This window comes from Rhododendron vialii, chromosome 1a, assembly GCF_030253575.1.
Source record: "Rhododendron vialii isolate Sample 1 chromosome 1a, ASM3025357v1".
In the NCBI taxonomy this organism is placed as follows: domain Eukaryota; kingdom Viridiplantae; phylum Streptophyta; class Magnoliopsida; order Ericales; family Ericaceae; genus Rhododendron; species Rhododendron vialii.
In genome coordinates this window covers 43,518,915-43,545,539 of record NC_080557.1, presented here as the reverse complement: position 1 = coordinate 43,545,539, position 26,625 = coordinate 43,518,915, and the positions used below count along the sequence as shown (strand labels likewise).

The window sequence follows — 26,625 nt, the reverse complement described above, 5'->3', positions numbered from 1 at the left end:
AGACAAAACAAACGCCGAATCTTTGTTCTTGTAGATTATTAATCGCACTTTTTCTCTGGATGGGCAGTATCTAGGTTGGAATTTATTGAGCTATAACTAGCTCTAGCCACAAAAGATTTTCTCCGGCTTGTTTTACACATGTTAGAAATTTATGAATTTTAGCCCCGAGGGTTACTCTAGTTGGTTGATGGATTTGCTCTCCAGTACATAATTGATAAAGTAGGGGAGTACAGTGTGATGGTGTAAAAATAAAGGGGGTGACGGTGTGGTTCTAGTAAAATCCAAGGGTGTCAGCGAAATTTGCCGCTATGATATTTGATCGGTTGAAAAGAAAGAAGGGCCTAGCAGCTTATGTTATTTGATAGATTGATGTTTTCTATTTTTTTTAAAGGTAATTTTTCATTAAGAAATCCAAAACGAATCAGAGATACAAGAATAATAGAATTGCAAGGAATGGACTTAAACAAAGCCCACCTAAAGTCTACTATACTTGCAAGCACACCACAAGAAAATACAGAGACAAATTCAAGCCAAAAAACATCTATGAACTAGAAAAATCACTAACAAAGACAGCAAGAGAGACAGACTTATCTATGAACAGATGAATTTCCAGCAATCGTGTAGGGTTCGTTGTAGCAATCTTGAAGAAATTTTTGATCATTACGTCTCTGTGATAATACACTAAATGCTTGAAAAATCAAGTCAATCGTTCACTAATAAGGCATCCAATTAAGTATTGCCCTTATTATGAAAAAGTCATACGAAGTTGGCACGCTTTATGCGTGTGAACTGATCTAACCTCTGTCATTTTTTCTCCTCTAAACTAAAATTTCTACTCCTCATTAGTCAATGCCACTGCTTTCCACGCTTTAATTGTTCTATTTTCATTAATCGCATGATCAGAACATGTTCAAGGGTTGTGAAAGAGAGATGCTACCCACACGGATAGTTTCTGCACATATCGTGCACAAAGTTTCTCGCGGGGTTCACTACGGGATCTCCACAAACGATTCAAGCCGTCCATTAGATTCAAATCCATATTTCGAGTCGTTCAGTAAAAAAAATCAACTCAATCCGACGATTGGATCAAGTATTTAGAGGTATTGGATTGAGCTCGTTTTTTACAGAATGACTCAATTTAAAAGCAATGGAAGGATTGAATTGTTTGTGAGAACCCTGTAGTGGGCCCCTGAAACTATTTGTGCACAAACTGTCTGTGTGGGTTGTGTTAAAGGTTGTGAAATTCTAAAAAGAAAATGGTCCTCACAATTTTTTATTATTCGAAATGGGGTTCGCATCTTATCTACTAACCTTATCCCCCTCGAGAAATACTACGATATTTATACAGACAATCAACAAACACAAGGACATTAGACAGCAGCAATAATGGAAGCCTTCTTTTTTCGGGTACGACACAAGAATGTTAGCCTTCAAGACTTTCAACACAAAAAGCACGAAGCAAAAATGTTCCCTTTATGAACTCGAGGGGCTTATACGCAATTTACACAATATCGAAATGTAGATAGAGCTGATAAACGAGTGGAATGGGACAAACAATTTATTGGTAGATCTCGTTGAAATCTTTTCGATAATTTAGGTGTCCGGCCCAACTTACGTACGTTTATTGGGAGATTTCAGCTGAAACTAACAAGTATGTTCTAGCTTGACTTATCTTTCAAGCAAGAGAATCTCAAACGAGTAATAATTGAGCCGATTACGGATTGGTGAGTCGGTTTCCGTAGGTAGGTAAGAAAAAGGGTGCATTTTTTTCACTTGTATTGATGTGTAAAATTAGAAAAAATTGTGGCACTGACTCAGCACGAAGAATTTCTGGAGAAGATAGAAAGTCTACCTCTGCCAAATTTGGAACTCCAAGGGTGCCATTGTAATAAACAAATAAACAAGCAAAGCAAGAAGCGAATCACTGATCACCACATGGGGCCAAGAAGACACAGCGGGCAGTGGTACCGGAGTAGACGGATAAACTGACCGATGTGCACTGGACAAAGGAAACGGGGTCCTATAGTGATGACCCAATAGTGCGGCATTCAAAACGGTCAACTCGACAATTAATGATTAGATGCGTTTGTTCTCTTAAATCTTATCGACAGAGGTTTTTTGAAACGGGTTTTTTATTTTTTATTTTGAAGCAGCCTCTTATCGATAGAGTTACGGATAAAAAGGGGACATAATTTAATTAAGCACCTCAAATTTTTTTTATGAAGGATATTTTAAATCATATTACTTTAAAGATTATGTTGTGTGCAATTTAATAGGAAATAAGATTCCCAACGCGTTTTTCAGAAAAAAAGTAAGGTGTGGTTTCTAAAATTGTGAAGATATTTTTGAGTTTTATGATTTTCATGATTGATACTACTATCTAAAGTATCAATCACGAAGATTATCTCACATGATGTTATCTCAAATCCTTCAATTGACAGAAAATGAGATATACTATGATTTTCTTAATTGATCGTTTATGTTGTAGGCACTTTTTGTAATTTACATGAAAAATAAGATTGATCCGACAGTGATAAAGACTTGGCCGAATCATATTTTTTAAAGAAAAATAATATATGGTCAAATATGCTTTGTTCATGTTACATTTGTCCCACATTGCTCATTTAAGTCACCCAAACTTGGTTAATATATTTTAGAGGCTACTCCACCTATTGCCAATTAGTTTTAGGTTGGAACCCTTCAAGAAAATTTAACATGGTGTCAGAGTAAAGTCTTGGGTGGCCTCATCTTTCGTAGGCAAGTCCCTGATCTCCTGGTTTGTCATCTCCACTTCCTGCACGTGAAGGAAAGTACGTGTTAGACTTGTGCCACATCACTCATTTAAGCCAAACTTGGTTAATATATTTTAGAGACTACTCTACCTATTGCCCATCGATTTTAGGTTACAACCCTACAACAAATTTTAACAATTCAAATCACGTCGACGTGTGATTGATTAACTTGTATTTTTATTATAACTGATAATAATTATATTGAGAGTTACAATGGGAACATTTTAAATTGTGAAATGAAATCACAGTAAATTCTATTTTACATCACATGAGGTCACGGGACATTATTCAGAATATATTGGGCTGTTGATTGGGTCTGCTATGATTCTTTTGTCTGGAAATTATGATTCTCATTCCTGAATAGTTTAAATTTCTTTTTATACGTCACGAATAAATAGTTAAATTATTAATGTTGACTTTTATTGAAAGTAAAATTAATGCATCAACTACTGATATCATAAAATGCTTTTTTTTTTTTTACATTCCTGAATAGTTTAAATTTCTTCTTATACGTCACGAATAAATAGTTAAATTATTAATGTTGACTTTTATTGAAAGTAAAATTAATGCAACAACTACTGATATCATAAAATGCATTTTTTTTTATTTTTACATTTTTATCTTTATGTCTACCAGTAAGAGCGAAAAAGTTATAAGTAATAATGAGACACTATATTAATCATGTGAAGCGTGCAACAACTAAATCAAATCTAAAAAAGTAATAAACAGATTTATATAAAAAAAATAAACCGACGACGAAAATTTAATAATCAATTCTATTCAAAATACGTTTGACTTCATGAACTCTTAACGGACGGTGTAAAATGATGACCCACTGTGTTAGCCTACCCTAGTTGGTTTTCAATGCTTTGGTTGAGAACCCTGTAAACGATAATTCCATCCATCCCAAAATGATAGTCCGATTAGCAAAACAAATACTTCAAAATAATAGTTTTTTTTGAAGAAAAATTTATACCTTTTTTCCAATAATTTAAAGAACTCAATGATATATATGCAGTGAATCTCAAAAAAGTTTTTTTTTTTTCAAAAAATTGCATGATTTTTAAGTCATCATTTTGCGAACCGGAATATAATTTTGGTACGGAGGGAATACTATTTCACTTCTTTTTTAAAAAGCAGAGATATAATCAGCATATATATAATGTTAATGCTCCTATTTTTTGTCCTTTTGTAGCCGCTACACCATCAAAAATCAATGAGTGAGTGAGATAGATCATGATTCCCTTTCATTTACGTCTTTTTAATCATAACTTGTGTAAGAGCATCTTCAACCAATACTTTATTTTTGTCCTTATTTCTTCACCACGAAGAGTTGCTGGCCTCCAACCAAGCTTCATTTTCTTCCTTCAAAATACGAAGAATCTTCCATAAAATGAAGGACATTCTTCATTTTCTTTCTAACTTATAGTATCGTAATTTATTTTTCATAAGATTAATATAGTAATTGAAAAGGTATTCATGGACTAACAAATGCGAACAGAAATTTGAATAAGAAAAAATGAAAATGAAAACTAGGCATAATATCTATTGTAGATACTCTCTCTTCATTTGGACGATAAAAGGACTTGATACAATTGCACTGCGGTCTTCCATTCATAGTTGGGCTTAATTCTAATTCGAATTTCTGAACCTGCCCTGACATCTTGAATTAATTATTTACTTGATATCACCGTGATAAATTTGTTAATAGTTTGAGGCTTTCGCACTAACGGCTCGTTTGGTGAGGTTGAAATTTTAGAGGGAAGAATGAAATATACGGAGTAATAAGAATAGGATAAAAAGAGGGATATGATTGAAGGAGAGATTATTCACGAAATCGACGGCCTGGATCATTTTAACTTGAAAATGATAACGAGACACCATATTAATCATGTGAAGCCTGCAACAACTATATCAAATCTAAATAAAGAATAGATTTATGAAAAAAAAAAAATAAACCATTCAATTCTGAACGTTTTTTGTGAACTCTTAATAGATGGTGTAAAATGATGACTCACTGTGTGTGTTAGCCTAACCTAGTTGGTTTTCAATGCTTTGGTTGAGAACCCTGTAAACGATTACCCCATCCGTCCCAAGATGATAGTCCGATTCGCAAAACAAAGACTTCTAAATAATAGCTTTTTTGACGAAAAATTTCTAACCGAACTCAATGACATGTAGGGAATGTCAAAAAAGTTACAATAATTTTTAAGTCATCGATCGTTTTGCGAATCGGAGTATCATTTTGGGACGGAGGGAATATTATTTCACTTCTTTTTAGAGAAGGAGAGATATAATCAACATATATATATAAGGTCAATGCTCCTATTTTTTGTCCTTTTGTATGAGGCTACACCATCAAAAATTAATGAGTGGGTGAGATTGTCATGATATATTCCATTTCATTTAAGTCTTTTTTATCATAGCTTGTGCGAGAGCATCTCCAACCATTACTTCATTTTTGTCCTTATTTCTTCACCCGGAAGAACTGTTGACCTCCAACCATACTTCATTTTCTTCCTTCGAAATATGAAGAATCTTCCGTAAACTGAAGCACATTCTTTATTTTCTTTTCTACCTATTAAAATGTTACTAACTTACAGTACAATATTATCGTAATTCATTTTTCATAAAATCAATATAAACTGAAAAAGGTATTCATGAACTAACAAATGCGAACGAAAATTTGAATAAGAAAAAACAAAAGGAAAACTAGGCCATACTGTCTTCGACATTAGTTATGATCACTCAGTAGATACTCTCTCTTTCTCTCTCTTCAGTCTTCATTTGGACGATAAATGGACTTGATACAATTGCACTGAGGTTTTTCATTCATACAGTTGCACTTAATTCCAATTCGAATTTTTTACCTGCCCTGACATCATGAATTACGTATTTACTGCCTTGATATCACCGTGACATATAGATTTGTTCTAGTTTGAGGCTTTAGCACTAACGGCTGGTTTGGTGAGGTTAAAATTTTACGTAGAAGAAAGAATGAGATATAATAAAGGAGAAACTCTAATTCACGGAGACTCCGTGTTTGCGGAGCGGATAAATCTCAACCGTTCAAACGTGTATTGGACGGTCCAAATTTTAAAGAAATTTTTCTTGCGAATAGTTTCTTTAAAATCTGGACCGTCTATTGACGAGACGAACGGTGAGATGAGGCGGCGTGGAGGCTCTGTTTACGGAGCCTCCGTGAACAAGGCAGCTCATAATAAAGATGGGATAAAGAGAGGGATATGATCAAAGGAGAGATTATTCATGAAATCTTTAAAAACAAGACCACTCATTGATATATTTTGCTAATAATTTCAGAACTACAAGTTTAAATTATGCAGAAAAATTTAGTTCTAAAGCGAAACGAATGAGATTTAAAAAAGTAGGGTTACCAACGAAGAGAGTTGGTGTGAATAGTTACATTCTTGATACTTTCTTTTTGAATAAAAAATAGAAAAATAGTATTTTGAATATTCAATTTGAAGACTTGGGTCGAAGATGCTCAGAGCTAACTTCATCACACATTAACTACAGTAATTGGTTGAAATAATTTGTATCTCTCTCATCCAATTATTCAGTTCCGGCTATATATGCAAAATATATCAGTAATCGTATTCAAAATATTAATACACTTGGTAAGATATTACATCTGCATAATAATACTGTTATCACTTCTTCTTCTTTTACCCCATATTGGATGCGAGCACTGAGTTAGACTATATATCGATGATGATCGAGACTTTAGCTTGGTTAAAATATTTACGGACTAGATTAAACATATCTGAGATACTACAAAGTTGTAGAAACCGTGAAATCCACATTATTATAAAAGACATAAATACTATTAATCCAGATACTATTCATCAATAAACTTATGTTACATATTAAAAATATATTATACGACATAACATACATATAGATATATTACTTTTTTATTAGTCCCACCTAACAAACGGTTTCGGGACGGATTACACTCGTATCAAATCTCGTTCTATATGCGGCGGGCGAAACATTGCCGGGTGACTCTGGCCCACGCAAATGCCTATTAATACGATGGCTCTTCAAGCTGTAATATCCACCGCCTCTGCTACTATCATTCCAAACCGTCGGACAAAATACCCATCCCCCCTTTTCTCTCTCTCTCTCTCTCTCTCTCTCTAAATCCTCTCTTTATCCACTTCCCGTAATCCTCTCTGTTCCAAGCTCGCGGCTTTTCATTCTCCTCTCGATACATATATTCATTATCTTGCTAAAATTTGCACAATTCCCAATTAGAAAGGATTAGCATTTTGTGTAGCCATGTGTGGGATACTAGCAGTTTTGGGTTGCTCTGATGACTCCCAGGCCAAAAGGGTTCGCGTCCTCGAGCTCTCCCGCAGGCAATTTCCCTTCACTAATTTCCCCTCTTTTTTATCTTATCCGTAATTGTTTTTAGCACAAGGGATTCGTTTTCTTGCGGGTCCTTTAGTCGTTACCACCAGTGATCAGTTGTTTTACGGTCCCTACAGATGGAGGGGTTTCATGATAAAAGAAAGGAAAGAATTATAGTTTTTTGTCTCATCACTCATTTGGATTGAGCATTTTTGTAAGGAGAAAATCTTGTTAACAGCTCCGTTGTTTATGGAGTCTATCTCAACCGTTCAAAAATATTTTGGATGATCTGGATATCAATGAAACTTTTCCGGGGAAGTTTTATTGATATTCAGGAAAAGTTCCATCGATATCCAGACCGTCCGAAATATTTTTGAATGATCGCAATTAGTTCCTGCTGTTCTCTCTTTTGAGAAATGGAGGGAAAAGAACAAAAAAGAAATTTTTTGATTGGCCCTTCTCATTTCTGACTCAATCTCACAAAAAATGATCAGATTTGGTGAGAAAATGACTCTCATTTATTATTTCGTCATTTCTCACCATTCAAACCATTCAAACGAGCTGTTACTATCTCGTAAAAGGAGATTAACATTTCTTCTGTTTGATTGCTGACTTCTAAGCATAACCCAAGTACTTATTTGATTAAATGGTGATCATAAAGTTGGTTTGCTGCCTATGTTATCCATCAGGAAATAGTGATCATCAGCTAATCAGCTTGATCATGGAATCTGGGGATGTGGGACATGGCTTGATTGACGCCTTTGCAGTTTGCAGCAACTGTCTTTATCTCATGACTCATGAAAGATTACCTTAAATAATCGGATCCACCACTTTTGACTTCAAATTTATTACTGTACTACTATTAACTCAGTGGACCCTCTTTTCTACTAGTAGTATGGATTATATTGAATTGCAAAAAAATTGAATAAAGACAAAACAACAAGTTCATTTGGCTAATTTGCCAAATCGGCCCTGAATTGAATAATTTGTCCCATGTGGAGCTCCTTCTTTGGTGTATCTGTTTAAATTTAACGTAGACTCGAAGGGTTAGACGACTAATAAAGCAATATTTGGCATTTGGGTATATGAATTACGGTTGCCAAAAACTTGCAAATTGAAATTGTTTGGTATTTATAGGTTGAAACATCGTGGTCCGGACTGGAGTGGGATATATCATCACAGTGACTACTACTTGTCGCATCAACGGTTGGCAATTGTTGATCCTGCTTCCGGTGATCAACCTCTCTTCAACGAAGATAAGACAATCGTAGTAACGGTGCGTTACTTTCAAGTCATAGAATTAATCGTCCCTTTTTTTTTTTTTGTCAAACGGAAATTAATTAATCGTCCCTTTGGATGGTGAGAAGAGTGATAAAAAAAAGTCTACTTATTTGGATAACTGAAAGAGATGAAAATGGTGAGAAAGGATTAGTAATTGAAGAAAAAATGAATCTTTACCTATCCATTTTGTTCCTCACCAAATCTCATCACTTTTGGTGTGATGAGATTGGTTGAGGAACCACAATCCAAAGGCCCGTTCGTATTGACAAGTTTGAAATAGTTAATTGAACGTAGGGGGCATAACACATGTATATGCGTTTGTTTTTCTGTGAAAGTACGAAGTTTAAGTCCAATTTTTGAAGTGACAGAGGTTGTTATTGTGGAAACCAGGTGAATGGAGAGATTTACAACCATGAGGAACTGCGTAAGCGCTTACCTAATCACAAGTTCCGCACTGGCAGTGATTGTGAGGTTATCGCTCATTTGGTGGGTACTCTCTTTAGCATATTTTTGAACAAAAATACCTACTTTTGAAATTCAAGAACTACATCAAAAGACATCGAAACATTTCGTCTCTCCCAAAAAAGTTTTTGATTTGTTTCTCTAGTGATTGAATATGTATTTACTCTTGTTCATTAGTATGAAGAGTATGGAGAAGAGTTTGTGGACATGTTGGATGGGATGTTTTCTTTTGTGTTACTGGACACCCGTGACAACAGCTTCATTGCTGCCCGAGATGCCATAGGGATCACGTCCCTCTACATCGGATGGGGACAAGATGGTAATGATATAAAAATCATACCTGGACCTAGTAACTAGTTGAATCTTCTTGTTCATTCCAATTCAAGTTCTGATTTCAAAAGGTACTGTGATTCTATTTTTGTAAAGGATCGGTTTGGATTGCGTCTGAGCTGAAAGCCTTGAACGACGACTGTGAACATTTTGAGACTTTTCCGCCCGGTCACTTGTACTCCAGCAAACAAGGCGGCCTTCGTAGATGGTACAATCCTCTCTGGTTTTCTGAGGCTATTCCATCAACCCCATATGATCCACTTGTATTAAGGCGTGCCTTTGAAAATGTGAGAACTTACAAATGATTTAAGAATTACTCTTAAGATGGAAGTATTCAACAAAATTACCTATGGGTTGGTTCCAAATTGCAGGCTGTTGTTAAGAGGCTGATGACTGATGTGCCTTTTGGAGTTCTTCTTTCTGGAGGACTAGACTCATCCTTGGTGGCTTCCATCACTGCCCGTCACTTGGCCGACACAAAGGCTGCAAAGCAATGGGGCTCTCAACTGCATTCCTTCTGTGTTGGCCTCGAGGTGAGCTCACAATCTTTTGATACAAATTTGGAGTATTTTCTGGGGAAGACAAAAAGAGAGGAATACGAGATCTTATACCGATCTTTGCTTTTGTTGAAAAGGGTTCACCAGATTTGAAGGCCGGAAAAGAAGTTGCTGACTATTTGGGTACTGTTCACCACGAGTTTACTTTCACTGTACAGGTATCAATACAAAGAATTTCACCTTCCCAACCTCAAGTGTTTTGTGTTCTTCTTCTTAGTTATTTATAAGATGAAAAAAATGTGGGCAGGATGGCATTGATGCCATTGAAGATGTCATTTACCATATTGAAACATATGATGTGACGACAATAAGGGCAAGCACTCCTATGTTCCTCATGTCCCGTAAAATTAAGTCGTTGGGGGTGAAGATGGTCTTGTCCGGTGAAGGCTCTGATGAGGTTTTCGGTGGGTATTTATACTTCCACAAGGCACCCAACAAAGAAGAATTCCACCGTGAGACTTGTCGCAAGGTATTAAATCTTTGTTTCAATTACAGGACTATTTTGGAAAAAGGGACTTTGTGGGCTAATCTTGTTGTAACAGTTCCTATGTGGCTATAATCTTATGATATAGTAGGGGGTGCAAAATACCCTTCAATCCTACACGTCAACTACCTTTCATATGTATCGCAAAAGTGAGTTGGTTCTTGTTCTGGTTTTTTGTTTGCAGATAAAAGCTCTCCATCAATATGATTGCTTGAGGGCTAACAAAGCAACATCTGCTTGGGGACTAGAAGCTCGGGTCCCCTTCCTGGATAAAGAATTTATCAATGTTGCAATGAGCATCGACCCTGAGTGGAAGATGGTAAAGACCGGTTTGATCCAAGTAGTTTGGTATGTAAAAAACTTATGTACTTTATTCGTAGGATTCACTAACTTTCATCAACCATGTATCAGATTAACCGAGAAGAAGGGCGAATCGAGAAGTGGGTTCTGAGGAGGGCCTTTGATGATGAAGAACACCCCTATTTGCCAAAGGTCAACAATCCCAAATCAAAACACTTCTTCATTTAAACTCTTGCTTTGGTGAATGTGCTTAGATTAACATGTCCTGTTTGATGCCCTGCACAGCATATTCTTTATAGGCAGAAAGAGCAATTCAGCGATGGTGTCGGCTACAGCTGGATTGATGGTCTCAAAGCCCATGCTGATAAACACGTAGTCCTCTCCTACCTTTCTTCCTGTTTTTAATGGATATATTGTAATCGATACGGTTATATTTGCGTGTTTCTTATGCTATTTCACTTTCAGGTGACCAATAAAATGATGCTTAATGCTACACATATCTATCCCCACAATACCCCAACCACAAAGGAAGCCTACTACTACCGAATGATCTTTGAGAGGTTCTTTCCACAGGTGATTAATCCAAAATTAAATTAAATCTTCCATATACCCTTCACATTAATGTCATGAATAGTAACCCGACATGTGTGCTTTGCTGGTAATATTTTTGCAGAATCCGGCTAGGTTGACTGTTCCAGGCGGTGCAAGCGTTGCTTGTAGCACAGCCAAGGCTATTGAGTGGGATGCTTCTTGGTCAAACAATCTTGATCCTTCTGGTAGGGCTGCACTCGGAGTTCATCTTTCAGCTTATGAACATAAATTATCGTCAGTCGCCAATGGGAATTTGGGACCAAAGATTATTGACAACTTGCCCCGGATGATTAGTGTTCCAGGAGTTGTGATCAAAAGCTAATACCCCTGTTTCAAGGAGTGTCTTTCATGAGTGTTTGATCGTAGAAATTAAAGCTCTCACGGGACTTTTAGATATCCCGATGTGTGAAAGTTTGTTAGTTAATGTGTGGAACTAAAATAATGTTTGGTGTTGCAACAGACAACCTGATCGTTACATTGTATGAGGTCAAGTTCTGAGCCGTGTAATGTGTCGTTGAAGTAATACGTGTAAAACTTCAAGTTGGAGGTCGAGCTGTGACCTCCTTTGCTAGTACGATGACTTTTGTTTCAGTTAATTACAAAATTTGTTCGTTTGAAATGGAAGTTATTTGCCAATCTTAATAGCAATAATAACATGTTGGTTTCATTGTGTTACCAGTTTCCGGTACAGTTATGTTTTAATAGTCGAAGAAAACTAGACGAAATTCATCCCACTTGCTGGAAAAAGACAGGAAATGATCCGTCACGAGGCAAATACCAGCAGTATATGGTAGTAACAGCCAGTTTAGAAGCAGAATTAGCGGTTAATTTGAACTTCAATGACGAGAGATTGAAACTAATGCCGAAGCTGCTGTTCTTCTGATGATAAGCAATGACCAAAATTGCCTTTTTTTTTTGGCCTAATCAGTGAATGTAGGTTCCTAATGGAAAGGCTTGGCCAGATAAATGCTTAAGCACGTCTATCGTGAAGCAAACAAATACGCCAAACTTCCAGCAAAAACGCAGCAAATCCAAGTTCCAATGGAGTTGTCAATCCTCTAGGCCTAGTTTAATTTCCCCTAAAATGTATGAGGATGATTAGGTGGTTCAACCTAGATATTTTAGGCAATTTTCCTTTCAAGCAAAAAATAAAATGCGGACCTCCAGTTGGCCAGTCCAACTGAATCCTGTTCTTTCCCTTCCAAGCAACCATCTTTAGACCCAACGCTTGGGGTTAGGATAATAGAGCTTAAATAAATCATTTCGGTTGCGAAAGGAGATTTCTTGAACTTTCAGACATTCAGAAGCTTTCTTTCCAAGATGTATGCGGCGTCAAGCGCGATGTGCCAGAGCCAAGCGGTTACAAGCACATGTCGGGGCCATGTCTCCTAAGCCCGGGTGACAAGCACATGCCGGGCGTTGACTTGCCTAGTCCGGTGACATGTTTCTCAATTGCATTGGTTGGTCTTTGGATACAAGACATCATTGGAAAACCGAGTCATACAAATCACATAAAGAGAGAAAAGGGACAAAGAAATGTTGATTCATCAGTGGTAATGAATTAAGTGATTCTGTTCAAACTTCAACTAGTCAACATGGAAATAAGCAGCCTTATTTCTGAAAGGAACAGCACAAGCCCCCCAATTCCCAAATGCACTATTTATTTTACAAGAGAGAGAGACATCTATAAGGTTCAATTTGCCCCAATTTCTAGGTGTATACCAAATAACCTACAGAAAGTCTAAACCCAAATCCATACTAGTAAAACTTGAGAAGAACAAAGCAGAAAACTTTAGAAGAACAAAGCAGTGTAGAACAATTGGTTCCAAGTATCAGGCAAGCCAGGGAGGCACCAATGGCTGCAGTCAGCGGAGTGGTCAGGGTTAGCCCTTTGTTCGGGGCTCAGGTCGCCGCTGTAGATGGAGGGATGAGCGTCTTTCCGCATTGCCGACAGTGTTGTTATATCGAGCAGGAACGTAGGGGTGTTCATTTCATTTATCACCTCCTGAACCACCTGCATTTGATTAGGGTATATCCCCGGGTAGGTTGTGCCGCTTGTCGGCACGGTCTCGCCGTAGCAGCTCTTCGTCGCTGCCCCAGAATTCCAGTCACCCGGGCTGCGATTGAGATCAGGGAAATGGTTGGTATTATGCTGAATTTGAGGCCAAAAGTGACTCTTGCGAGTATGTGTTTTTGGTGGCTAACGGAAAATAAACCAAAAGCAAGGGAAAAACAACAAAAGAAAAAAGCAAACAGAAAAACATCAAGAAAAATCACATGCCTCTCGACTCATACATCCTATTCGATTTTGACAAAATTCGCGGGCGCAACCAATTTTTCGCTATGTACAGTTTTATACCATCAATACCGTTAACACTGCGAATTTACGAACTTTACTACATGTCCTGATACTCCACCGTTGCTCAACGTGCAATTCAGAAGGGCCTAATATCATGACTGGGGGAGGAGACGGAGCAGGGATTGGGCTACCGGTGAGTAGGGCTGATAAAGAAATCAAACTGCTCGAGTTCAAGCTACTCGAGATCGGTTCATGAACTGCTCAAATTTGAAGATCGTTTGAAATCAGCTCACCTCATAAACAAATCAAACCTAAACATGTTATACAACAAATCAAGCTTTAAATAACTAGCTGATCGGCTCGTTTATCAATCCTACAAGTGAGGCTCAAGCTTGATCACACATTAATGTTGGATGATTGGAGAACTTTACTCATTCTTCCTGTGGTTGCATTACCAACGCAGGAGTAACTTTTTTTGTCGCATTAATGCAGTGCACATGTTTGGTTCCACCGACGAAACTGGTGTCTGAAAATAACGTGAACACCATGGCCACATGTTCCTTCACATACTAGGCAACACTGCTCCACGTTTTTAAAATATTCACAAGGTTGGAAAAGCTTGCAAACCTAACACACCAATTTTTTTTCTCTTACGCTCAGGAATGTCCGGACCAGTTTACGCGCACCTTGACTAATCTTATTTCCGATCCGGTCAAAAACAGGCTATCAACGTCAGGAATAGCTGACTAGGGAATTCTGAAGACATTACTTTCTTGCGGCCTGACCTCAAGAATCGAAAATTGATCAATTGTATGGAGAGCAAACTCACCAACCAACCGGACTAACCCTTGTGACTACACACCACCAGTTTCGGACATATAGCAGATGAAACTCATGAAAGTAATCAATACTAACGTTTTATTGCACCATATTTTTTGTTTTTATTCACATAAATTTATGACATGACTCTTATTTTTACCAAAATTTTACGCAAAAACGAATGTGAATTTTTTTTTTGAGCTGTTGTAAATACACGTAAATAAAGACAGAAAAACCGGTAGTTTCGCTGGGAGATATGCCTCCCTTGTCCCTATGTTTGTTTTGTTCCTTTGATAACAGTTTTTGGTATATATTCCGAAGTACCCAAAAAGAAAATTTTCAATTTTTGGTATAATTATCCGGAAAGAGAGTGCCGGATAGTAATCTCTTTGTTTTTGTCAATGAATACCGGCAATCCTCATTTGGATAAAACTACTTTCTGATGCCTGAATCCTTTGGGCCAAGAAAAGTTGAAGTGATGGTGAAATTAAGGTAAAGCTTAAAACGGCATTAAGGTTTCAATAACATACTCTCATGCATGATAAATTGATAATGCATAATTGGGCCCCGTTCCCCTAACAAAAATAAATACTTTTATTTTTTAAATGTATTGTAAGAAAATCATTTATCACGTAAAACGAAAAATAAGTACTTAGCGGAACGGGCCCTTAGAGCGTCTCCAATGTATACTTTATATTTCCAAATCTCTCTTCATTCCTCCATCTTGGAGGAATTAATTAATCCAACTCCTCCTCCATATTTTTCTCAATTTTTGAGGATTGGTTTTGATCCTCCATATTTGGAGGGTCAAAAATTTATGGATGAAGAGAGGCAAACATGAAATATATTGAATTAGAGAGGCTGAGTTTGGTCCCCAACTACAAATCTCTCCTTGTTTTCTTTTGTTTCTAGTTGAGGGAACGGAGGAATATGGAGGAATAGAGATGTGTGGATTAAAGTTAATAGGAATAATAAAATCCTTCGAAATCACTTTTTAATACAAAATTATATTTTAATTAATCCTCCAAATGGAAGAATAGAAATTGTTAGATTGGAGATGCCCTTAGTGATTACAGCTATCAATTTTCTTGAAATCGGATAACAGCTATCATAATGCACTGATGAATGGCACTCTTTTCAGTTTCCTCGTGAACGAAAAGGCAAATGCCTGAGAGCTGGCATTCAACAACCAATAATGTGTGTGTGTGTGTGTGAGAGAGAGAGAGAGAGAGAGAGAACTTACTTGTAGTGAGTGGGAGAGATGGATTGGAAGAAGACCCTGGTTCTACTGTAGTCAACATTGGCATCCACCCATCTGGCCCACGTCCTTAGCCCTCTCTCTAAAGCAACCAATCGATCCATATCTTGGTAGAATGACCCTCCCGATTCCATGTAATCCCACCTACACATCCACGTTCATCACTCCCAATAATTCATACATCTTTATGTCTGCCTTCAAATTAAAGAGCCAAGGCTACCGCTAAGATTTTTGAGATTTTTTCTTAATTCATTTTTTTTTGCGTTTGTTAATTTTACATTTAATTTTTATGAATTTTTTATTTATCTCGAAAAGAAGAATTAAAAAAATAAATAAATAATTTTTATCCAAATATTTTCAAAAATATAAGTGAATAAACCCCGAAAGATGCCTTTTTGAGCTTTACCCAAATGTTTAGCTCAATAAACTTTAACTTTAACAAATGTATAGGAGTTTTATGCCATCCGGCCCACAAATGTGATCCTCTCGTAATACAATTGACAAACCAATATTCGATAACATGATCATCTTCAAAGTGAACTTTATTATAGTGAACGGTTGAGATTATTAAAGTGTTCTCCGGATGGCATCAAGGTCATAAAACTCGTTACATTACATGCAATTTTTTTTAAAAGAAGAAGAAGAAGTGTATTTATCACTCACCTATATATAGTAGTCTTTCGTTAGTTTATTTTTTTCGTGTAAGATTATTTCTTGGGTTGTCCTGTCGTAGATTTAATTTAATTATTCCACAAATTAATGTAGCACTTCGTTATTTTAATCTAATCGTTTGACTAAGAACAATAATCTCAACCCCTTTGGGTTCAGTTTAATACAAACTTTTACTCTGGCTTTAATTGAGAATCCCGTAAATGAGGGTGAGATTGGTTTGGTCTCCTAAGATTATCGAAGTGCTCGTAAGCTGACTCGGACACACGAGAAAAACAGTAATCTATGCAGTATAGCAAGGGAATGATCACGATTAAAATTGCTAACCCTTGAAGACCGCCCTTGTGGCTCCACCAGTGACCGGTGTTAAACGAGAGCACATCCGCATCCCTCCAGGCGTTCCCGTTTCCAGACGCATCGTCCAGTTTCAAAACCCTCTTCCCCTGCACCGAATCAATGTCCACCAGATACGGAGCTCTGTAGAAAGACACAGATACACCATAGTCCTGCATGTTACCATAACAAAACCCAAATCATAAAAGGAGAGATATTTAATTAGTCGTGAACAAGTTTTTTACAGCAGCAACCAATCGCAATTTGCTCCGTAAATAATTATTCACGGCTCCGCCGGTAAAAAGATATCTCCTCGTAAAAAACCCACATCAGGGCCCTAAAGATAGAATTAATTAATTAATAAAAGAGCTGTCTCATTAATATTGTACACAGCTTACCAAGAACGTGAATGTGGAGAGAGGATCTCCCCTCCTCACTTGGGTCGCTGATCGAGACACACCAGCCGAGATCATACAAATCAACGACTCCCATTGGTTCCTCCCCAGAGAGTCACCCACAAACATTACTGTTTTCCCTCGCATTTTCGACAGAAACTCGAGCCCATCGAACCTAAAACCACAAAGACAAATGTTACGAAAAGAGAAACGCTATGGTTGCGATAGTGAGCATGTCTGAGTACCACAAGTATTAGTGTTAATGCAAAAAATGGAGAATAATGCAACGGAAATTGCTAATAACTTCGTGTAACGGGAATTGCAGGTTTTTTTCATCGTGAATTATAGTTTTGGGACGGGAGGAGTAGCATTGTAAGCGATAGTCGATACAAATATGTCACGCAAACAGATTGGGTATGCTACTGTCACAATATTTTGCAACAATAGAGAACAATGAAACGAAAATAGCTAAACACAAATGAGGGCAATAATCAGGCTAGTTATACAGACTTTTTCCAAATGATTTTCTTTCTTGCATGCTTTTTGTTTCACTACTTCTATTTTCTGATAACTGATGTTCTGGCCAACTTGCGCTCATCTCGACTAATTTCGGAGCTCTAAAGTTAAAGGCCCGACAAAGCCTCTAGATATTATGCAAAATGGTGTTGCCATACTCAAGCCTACGGAACGGTGTAGAAGAAAAGGGAGCCCACAAAAATTGGTCTCAGCTTATCTGTAAAACTTCCCTTGAGTGGAACAGAGCTTTCGATAAATGTAAATTACTTACAAATTACTCACCTGGGGAGCTCACAATTGGCGGGTTGCCAGCGGAGCTTGAGGTAATCGGAGTCGGGCCGGCCGTACATTTGGCAGTTGAACTCCGGGTCGACGATTGGGCAAGCAGAGGATTGGTAGACAGGGTAGGAATCATCGCGGACCCAAGTGCCCATGAACAGAGCACAGGTGGTCTGGTTGGGGTGGACCAGGGGCTTCCTTTGGTGGTGGTTACCGTGGTGGTTCTTCAGGCCGGATAGCAAAACCGATGAAGCTCTGTGGATTTGCCCGCAAGAGAGAAAAAGAATCGTTAGGAGGTAGGGAAAGGCGCGGCGGGAGGATGGGAAACCGAGAAGCGCCATTGTTAAGATGCTTTTGGAAGAGAGAGAGAGAGAGGGAAAAGTGAGAGAGGAAAAGGAGAGAGAGAAAGAGGTAGGGGGCTGTGCATTACGGCTTGTAATGGAGTGGGGATTTGTTCGGTTTTGTTGTCTTTTGTTGTTGTGTGCATGTGAAGGTAGGTGAGGAAGGCTCCCGTGATTTTTTTAAAATTCTTTTTATGCAACTGATGTTGTAATTTTTGAAGTGTCAAAATTAATTTTTATTTTTATTTTAATGATAGACGTGTGCTTATTTGGATCAACTCCATAGATCCACTATACTGTCTATACATGTTTCTCATACTATAGTTAACGATGTAACGAAAATACTATAGGTACCGATCGAAATGTAACGATAGAGTACAGATTGGTTTGCGGAGCCCGTTTAGAGATTTTGCACGAATGATCTGAGCTGTTAATAATTTTTAAATATTTTTTGAGTGACTATACGAAAAATCGGCTCAATCGGATAACTGCAAAGGCTTAATCCAGTATACCATTTTTTCATTTAGAATATAGGATCCTAGATTCTGAATGAAAAACTAGTACATTCGATCAAGCACTTGTAGTTATCCGATTAGACTGATTTTTTTGTAAGGCTGCTCAAAGAATTATTTTAAAATTACTGAATGGTTCGAATCATTCATGCAGGACCTCGAGATAGGCCCTATAAACTGGTCATTTCAATCGATACCAATATTTAAGCTTTTTATTTAAAGTCAAGTGTTTGAGCCAATTTACTCTAATTTTATGAGATTAATCTCACTGTCTACTAGTGGAGGACCAAATTAAAGGTGGCGTAAAGTCCAATATGAACTGGGCGCATTATAATTGACTGAATTTCAGAGTTTTCGAACCCCAACACAAGGAAAAAGTAAACTACTGAGTATTAGACCTTGACCACCAAATCAAGTTAGTTTCACATATAATTATCCAAATTAAGTTGCACGTAATGTTAAGGGATCGATAATTCGGCATGGTGGTAAGACTTGAAATTAATCAAAATTCGTTCCATCCTAGATTTTATGCTTGAAACTCTTCAGTGTCTTCACGGCCTGTTTGTCGGGGGATTTTTATTCAGTGTATGGTTTGCCATTTTCACCCGAATTGCTTATCCCACCCCATACCTCATAGTAAATTTATCCGGGTGCGGGGAATTACTTGTGTAGTTGTGTGTACTCGAAAACCATTCAAACACTCTTACCCAATACCCACCCATATTATCTACTAAACAAACCATTTCTTAGCTAATCATCTCTTCTTAATTAAACCCTCCATATATCATATTTCACCTTTTGTTCACCCTTTTTCTTTATCTCACAAAATTTTATCAACCCACCAAACGAGTCGTTAAGTGCTATCGAGTTTCATTGGGCTAATTCATAAGGAGCAAAAGTGCATTTTAACCGAATCCCTACTAGTGAACAATCATAGTGGTTTGCCTAAAATTTGTCGAGGTATGCTTCAACTATTACAAATACATTGAGTTATTACTTCACCTGGTAATAGTTGAGTTTGGCCATATAAGCGGCCTTGTTTGTTTTAGAATTTGGATTTTGGACTTTATTTCTGCGCATGATCCTCAATAAATTTTCTTTTTTTTTTTTATCTCTCTCCACTCATTATCCAAAAATCCAATACGAATGTTTGGAGAAATCTCAAGTACCTGTGTCAGTGAAAGATGGGTTCACGTGAGGATAATATTTACAAGATTGGTGACGGTGACTCTATGAGGTTGATTCGTACCAATAATTCAGTTGAGCATGTGAATTTGAGTGCCTTCTTTCTTTCTTTCTTCATTCATTTAAGAAAAAACCTTTACTACTTATGTCACAAATGGATTTTTGTCCACTCATTTATACGGGGTCTTGATTCTGCTCATGCTGAGCGTTTGTCTATTCATGGGCTCTTTTTATGCCCACTCATATTTTAGAACTCGGGGGCCTGCTATGCAGAGGTTCACAGCATTTCTGTCATGCATCATTTTAACTGTTCATTTGTGTTTTTTTAAACGGTCTGAATTTAAATAATTTTTTTTTCGGAAAGTGAGAATTAAGGAGCAATTAGAAAAAATCAACTTCATAAGACCGGCCTCGTCTCTCATTCCTCTTTGCTTGGCTTTACCTCTTGAGAATCGATGAAGGCATGAACACGTTCCTCCCCTTGTTGCCATCATATGCATTCAATGCGAAATTGCTCGTTCCCTCAAAAGGTTAATTAGAACTCCCGACAGGATCAAGACGGGATTACGCTTACGTGCTCCATCGTTTATTAATTCCTCATGTGATTAGGACTCATAACGGTCTCATTCGTAGATTCACACGGGTCATTATGTAAGTCTTGACGTCTTAATTTAAAATCAAGTCAATGGAATATCGACAAAACATGCATTAAAAGCCTCACCATCAAAAACATTTGTGCATGTTCTTCAGTGTCATACTGTCATCACAATAGGAGGCATGGGGCCAAAGAGTAGGGCTGCAAACGAACAGAGCCTCTCGTGAGCTGTTTAAGACTCGGCTCGGTAAAAGCTCGTTCGAGCTTGACTCGAGACATAAATAAATAGGCTCAAACTCAAATTCTAGGCTCGTTTCGTTATCAAGCCGAACACAATCTAGTAGAGGCTCAGCTCGAGTTGGCTCGCAAGCCAAGACTTAGTAGACTTTTTACGTTAATTATTACAATTAGCATTAGCATTTTGATACCCTGACGCAGAATTCTTACAAAAACATATTACATATTATTATCTTAAAATTGAGATTATTTTCTTGTAGAGTATATATAGGAAAATGAAAGATATAGACCTTCACAATCAAAATATTTTTGGTTGTGGCCTATGAGATTATATATATATATATATATATATATATATATATATATATATACATTTTTCGTTAGTCCGTTAAGGCTCATGAACAAGCTCGAGCTCGAGTCAAGTGAAAGCCCGCTCAGCTCGAGCTTGACTCTTTAAGTTTTCACTGAACTCGAGTTTGGATTTGTTAAAAACTTAATAAACAAGCTTGAGCACGGTAAAATTTGACTCGACTGGTTTGCGGCCCTACCAAAGAGGGACAGAGGGTTAAGTGGGTGGAGTGATGAGGTCGGTCACTCCACTTTATCCCAACTTGGTGTTTGGGCAGTAGTTCTTGTGGTGTTCTTTGGCAGTACGCCTCCAGGTGCACGTGAAAAACCATTGGTAGAACATATCCAAGTTGGAGAAAGGTACGTTACATATTTTTATCGGTGTATGTTATGCAAAATTTGAGTACTCGTATATGTTTCGACAAGGGTGTATCTTGAAAGGACATGGTACAAATAGTTTTCGAGAATGATACGCATATTTATTGTGCCCGCTACGAGTGATTTTGGTGTCTGGCAAAAATATTTTTTGTCTCATCAGTTATGCAATTTTATAGTACTACTATCAGGGTGTGTTCCACTAACTAATTTTTTTGAATTAACGGTGATGTAATGTGAGAGAAAAACTTGTCTCGTAAAACGAAAAATAAGTAATTACGAAAATGGGTTTACGGTACACCCAAAAATAGTTATGCATTATTTGGTTACTTACACATTCCTTTGGTATTTTAGTTTTGCACTTTTTTGATAACAAATTTTTTTTGAATTGTGTACCATACTACCATATATAGGCTTTCCATCAAAGTTGTATGGCAAATGAAGTTATACTTGCCATACAAAACTACAATTCAATATTGAAAGCAAATGTGCCTTGCTTTGCTTCACCTACCGTCATAGAACATAATTCCATGCTTCCTATCTAGAATAACTAGCTAGTGCCACAGGCCAATTGTGCATCTCCATCATCCTCTAGTCATGCTTCAATTATTTGAGGGGCTATATTATAAAGTTTTGCTGTTCTCCACTTCAATTATGGCTGCACCTTTAACTAACAATAAATGTTCATGCCCCTTCTTCCTAACATCTCTAATAATTGGACAATTGTGGGTATGTTCGGTTCGATGGAATCAATGTTGAAATGAAATGGTCATTTCATGAAATACTTATTCATATGTTTGGCTCACCATTAAATGATGGAATGATCATTTCAAATGGAATCACTATTCACTTTAGTAAATAATTTTTCATTCCACTAAAAAAACTAAGGAATTGTCATTCTATTTCTTTGTCACACTAAAATTATTAGTGCCACTCCAAGATTCACTATTGCCACACTGAAAATTACTATTTTCACTTTCAAAATTGCTAATGCCATACCAAAATTTACTATTGCTGCTACAAAAATTACTATTTCCACACCAAAAACTACTATTGCCGCACCATTCTATTGCGGATGAGAATGGCTATTCCTTACTACAACCAAACTTGGGAATGGAAAGGATATTCCAATCTCAATTCCTCCAATTCCATTCCAACCCCAATTCTATTCCATTGTCAATTCCATTTCATTGAACCAAACATACCCTTAGTTGGACACTATAACATCAATATCATGTAGCAACGTATTCTTTTTATTTATTTATTTATTGTGGTAATGAGTCCAAAAGCTATGTATATTCTGTCAAGAAGAAGAGGGTCGGACACTTGATTTTAAAAAAAAATAAAATGTCAAGAATAGTTACTAGGCAAGATTTACGCTAATCAGGATGAAGATCATTTGATTAATAAGAAAAATAAACGAATAGTGCTTTGCAAAAGTCCTTTCTTTGCCATGTTTATTGAATATTTGTTTCTTTCCTCACAAGAGGCATACAGAGCACATGCATTTCCCATTGAATTTTGTGAACTGGGAAACAGAGTATTCCGCTTGTTGAAATTTGAAGACTGCGATGATGGAGACATATCTATTTATTGTTCCAATTTTATACACATATCTGCATGATCCCACTTCTTAATCTGTGGGGTTTACACATCTTTTTTCTTCACAAAAATAACAACAAACTTGAATTTTTTTTTTTGGTCTTTGATCATAACTCTAGGCGTCTATTCAGGGTGGGAGAATTGAGTTGCATAAAACCATATAAGGTCCGCGTACTATCAATCTTGTACGGTTCGCGTAATCTGTTTTCAGAGTCATTAGAACTTTCTTGATCATTAACTTGATTACATAAGATTTAATCGAGGTATGCGTTGCCTCCTAAAGAGTCACGGAGGCGTGCGAAGGTAGGCTGCCGATTGCATAGCATATGAAGATTGAAGGGACATCTAAAATGATTAAAGAAAAGTTAATATAATAAACACCTTATAACCTGGATATAACCATATAAGAATCACTTAATATGTCTTAAGGCCTTCTAAAACCCTCACTAACGACTTTTTTTACCTTTAAGACTTTTTTTTGCTTTTGTCATTATTCATTTTTTTTTTTTTTGCATTTGTTAGTTTTGCGCTTCACTTTTTTAGTTTTCGATTTATCTCATCAAGAGGAATCAAAAAAGTAAAAAATTACGACTTTTACCCAAATATTTTGGAAAATAACCACTTTTAACGGGTTTTTGTTTGCTTAAAAGTGGTTATTTCCCAAAATATTTGGTGAGACGAATCAATAATCTGTAAAAATTTGGCACAAAACTAATAAACATGAAAAAAATTTGAATAAACACAAAAAGTGCTTAACGGAACGAAGTCTAAAGCTTGGTGCACCTGCAATTTTAGCCCAACATGCGAAAGGAATGAGGCGTGATGAAAAGATAAAAAAAAAGGATGTGTTTATTCAAATTTTAGCCCAACGGTCTACACACGTAATCGTGAGTTCTACAAGAATGTGCGCTTTCTTTGCTAGAGTACAAGTGACCGGGTGGAAACATCTCAAAATGTTTACAGTCATCGTTCAAGACTTTCAGCTCAGACGCAATCCAAACCGATCCTGAACAAAAACAGAGAACATTTTGAGATGTTTCCACCCGGTCACTTGTACTCTAGCAAAGAAAGTGCCTTTCGCAGATGGTACAACCCCCCCGGTTTTCTGAGGCTATTCCATCAACCCCATATGGTCCAATTGTATTAAGGGATGCCCTTGAAAATGTGAGAACTTACAAATTATTGAAGAAATACTCTGAGGTGGGTAGTGCATGAGAAAATTACTTATGGGTTGTTTGCAAAAAATTTGCAGGCTGTCATTAAGATGCTAATGACTGATGTGCCTTTTGGAGTTCTTCTTTCTGGAGGACTAGACTCATCCTTAGTGGCTTCCATCGCCGCCCGTCACTTGACCGGCACAAAGGGTGCAAAGCAATGGGGCACTCAACTCCATTCCTTCTGCGTTGGCCTTGAGGTGAGCTCACATACTCTACAGTAATGATACAAATTCAGAGGAATGTCAACGTAAAGTATTTACATTGTTGAATCACAGCAAGTTATTTTAGTCCTCTTACCAATCTTTGCTTTTGTTGAAAAGGGTTCACCGGATTTGAAGGCTGGAAAAGAAGTTGCGGACTATTTGGGTACTGTTCACCACGAGTTTCATTTCAGTGTTCAGGTATCAGTACAAAGAATTTCACCTTCCCAACCAGAAGTGTTTAGGGTTCTTCTACTTAGTTAATTTATCAATTATCGACTTGTCTTTGGGCATGTGGGCAGGATGGCATTGATGCCATTGAAGATGTCATTTACCACACTGAAACATATGACATGACGACAATCAGGTCAAGCACCCCTATGTTCCTCATGTCACGTAAAATCAAGGCGTTGGGAGTGAAGACGATCTTGTGTGGTGATGGCTCTGATGAGGTTTTCGGTGGGTATTTGTACTTCCTCAAGGCACCCAAGAAAGAAGAGTTCCACCGTGAGACTTGTCGCAAGGTATTAAATCTTCATTTCAATTAACAGGAGTAATTTTGCAAAAATGACTTGGTGGAAAATCTATGGTATAGGAGATGGTGCAAAATACCCTTAAATCATATACGTCAAACTGCCTCTCATATGTAAGGAAAAAGTGAGAAGGTTCTTGTTTACTGATAAAAGCTCTCCATCAATATGGTTGCTTGAGGGCTAACAAAGCAACATCTGCTTGGGGACTGGAAGCTCGGGTTCCCTTCCTGGATAAAGAATTTATCAATGTTGCTATGAGCATCGACCCTGAGTGGAAGATGGTAAAGGAACTTTGTTCCAAGTGCTTTTGGTATCTAGAAAACTTCTGAATTTTCTTGGAGGATTCCCTAATTTTCTTCAAACATCTTTTACGTTCAGCGAGAAGAAGGGCTAATCCAGAAGTGGGTTCTGAGGAGGGCCTTTGACGATGAAGAAAATCCTTATCTACCAAAGGTCAACAACCACAAATCAATACACTTCTTCATTCAAAGTCTGGGCTTTGGTGAATTTGCTCAAACTAACATGTCCTTGTTTTATGCCTTGCAGCATATTCTCTACAGGCAAAAAGAGCAATTCATGCCTTGCTTGGATCCCAACTTGAAAATTTTTTCTCAACTCAAAAAATACTCATTACCCCGACTTTCAATCATTTCTCTCTTCAATCATTATTCTCATTTCTGTCTCTATCTCTCTCCACTCATTATTCCTATCTCCAATCATTACCATATTTCTCTCTCCACTAATTAACCAAAAAACCAAACTCAAAAATTCTCAAAAACCCATCCAAACACAGCATCAATGATGGTGTCGGCTACAGCCGGATTGATGGGCTCAAAGCCCATGCCGAACAACACGTACTCATCTGCTACCTTTCTTCCTGTTTTAAACGGATACGTTTTTAATGGTTACCATAACAATGGTTTGCTACTAATGTTGCATTTCAATTTCGGTGACCAATAAGATGATGGTTCATGCTACACATATCTAACCTCACAATACCCCAACCACAAAGGAGGCCTTCAACTACAGAATGATCTTTGAGAGGCTCTTCCCACAGGTGATTAATTCAATCAAATTAAATCTCCATAAACCCTTTTCATTAACTACATTACTGTCGTACAAAATAACCCGATCATGTGTATTTTCCCATTAATATTGTGGCAGAATCCGGCTATGTTGACTGTTCCAGGCGGTGCAAGCATTGCTTGCAGCACAGCCAAAGCTATCGAGTGGGACTCTTCTCGGTCAAACAATGTTGATCCTTCCGGTAGGGCTGCACTTGGAGTCCATCTTTCAGCTTATGAACAGAAATTACCGTGCGTCACTAATGGGAATTTGGGACCAAAGATTATTGACAATTTGTCCCAGATGATTAGTGTTCCAGGAGTTGCGACAAACACACACGTTCCAAGAACAATCAAGAAAGTAAATTAAAGCGTCCGCAAAGCTTCACAAGCCCAACAGTGATCAAAAGCTAATATCCCCATTTCGACGAGTGTCTTTCATGTGTGTATCATCATACAAATAAAAGCGTTTGCTAGAAATTAGATACGGTGCGTAAAAGTTTGGTAATGTGTGCAACTGAAATAATGTTTGGTGTGGTGCTATAGAAAACCTGATCATTAATTATCTTGCCTGAGGCAGCCTTGAAATGGGCTTCTAATATCTTGTAATACGTATAGAACTTAAAGTTGGAGGTGAGTTGTTCCCTCCCAGTTTCTAAGATGATGAGTTTCTTTTG

At 37.4% G+C, this 26,625-nt stretch overlaps 4 protein-coding genes across 4 annotated transcripts; 3 read left to right on the top strand and 1 right to left on the bottom strand.

Annotated features, from left to right (window-relative positions):
- The first annotated feature begins 6,858 nt into the window (after window positions 1-6,858).
- On the top strand, window positions 6,859-11,790 carry LOC131300445 (asparagine synthetase [glutamine-hydrolyzing] 1). Its single transcript, XM_058326301.1, has 13 exons — window positions 6,859-7,174; window positions 8,304-8,442; window positions 8,838-8,933; window positions 9,087-9,228; window positions 9,336-9,526; window positions 9,611-9,772; window positions 9,874-9,954; window positions 10,044-10,265; window positions 10,465-10,599; window positions 10,692-10,772; window positions 10,866-10,952; window positions 11,046-11,153; window positions 11,254-11,790. Exons 1-13 carry the CDS (start codon window positions 7,095-7,097, stop codon window positions 11,491-11,493), a joined length of 1,764 nt encoding a protein of 587 aa, XP_058182284.1. The 5' UTR covers window positions 6,859-7,094; the 3' UTR covers window positions 11,494-11,790.
- Window positions 11,791-12,698: 908 nt separating this feature from the next.
- LOC131300456 (protein PMR5-like) lies at window positions 12,699-18,208 on the bottom strand. The gene is made up of 5 exons (XM_058326312.1): window positions 17,743-18,208; window positions 16,948-17,119; window positions 16,544-16,722; window positions 15,533-15,691; window positions 12,699-13,288 (listed from the first exon to the last, which is right to left on the bottom strand). The coding sequence occupies exons 1-5, from the start codon at window positions 18,078-18,080 to the stop codon at window positions 12,964-12,966; spliced, it is 1,173 nt and encodes a 390-aa protein (XP_058182295.1). The 5' UTR covers window positions 18,081-18,208; the 3' UTR covers window positions 12,699-12,963.
- A 5,758-nt stretch (window positions 18,209-23,966) lies between these two features.
- LOC131300462 (asparagine synthetase [glutamine-hydrolyzing]-like) lies at window positions 23,967-25,328 on the top strand. The gene is made up of 5 exons (XM_058326324.1): window positions 23,967-24,098; window positions 24,187-24,348; window positions 24,472-24,552; window positions 24,654-25,178; window positions 25,270-25,328. Exons 1-4 carry the CDS (start codon window positions 24,018-24,020, stop codon window positions 24,897-24,899), a joined length of 570 nt encoding a protein of 189 aa, XP_058182307.1. The 5' UTR covers window positions 23,967-24,017; the 3' UTR covers window positions 24,900-25,178; window positions 25,270-25,328.
- A 489-nt stretch (window positions 25,329-25,817) lies between these two features.
- LOC131332010 (asparagine synthetase, nodule [glutamine-hydrolyzing]-like) lies at window positions 25,818-26,318 on the top strand. Its single transcript, XM_058366023.1, has 2 exons — window positions 25,818-25,941; window positions 26,049-26,318. The coding sequence occupies exons 1-2, from the start codon at window positions 25,915-25,917 to the stop codon at window positions 26,316-26,318; spliced, it is 297 nt and encodes a 98-aa protein (XP_058222006.1). The 5' UTR covers window positions 25,818-25,914.
- Window positions 26,319-26,625: the final 307 nt, after the last annotated feature.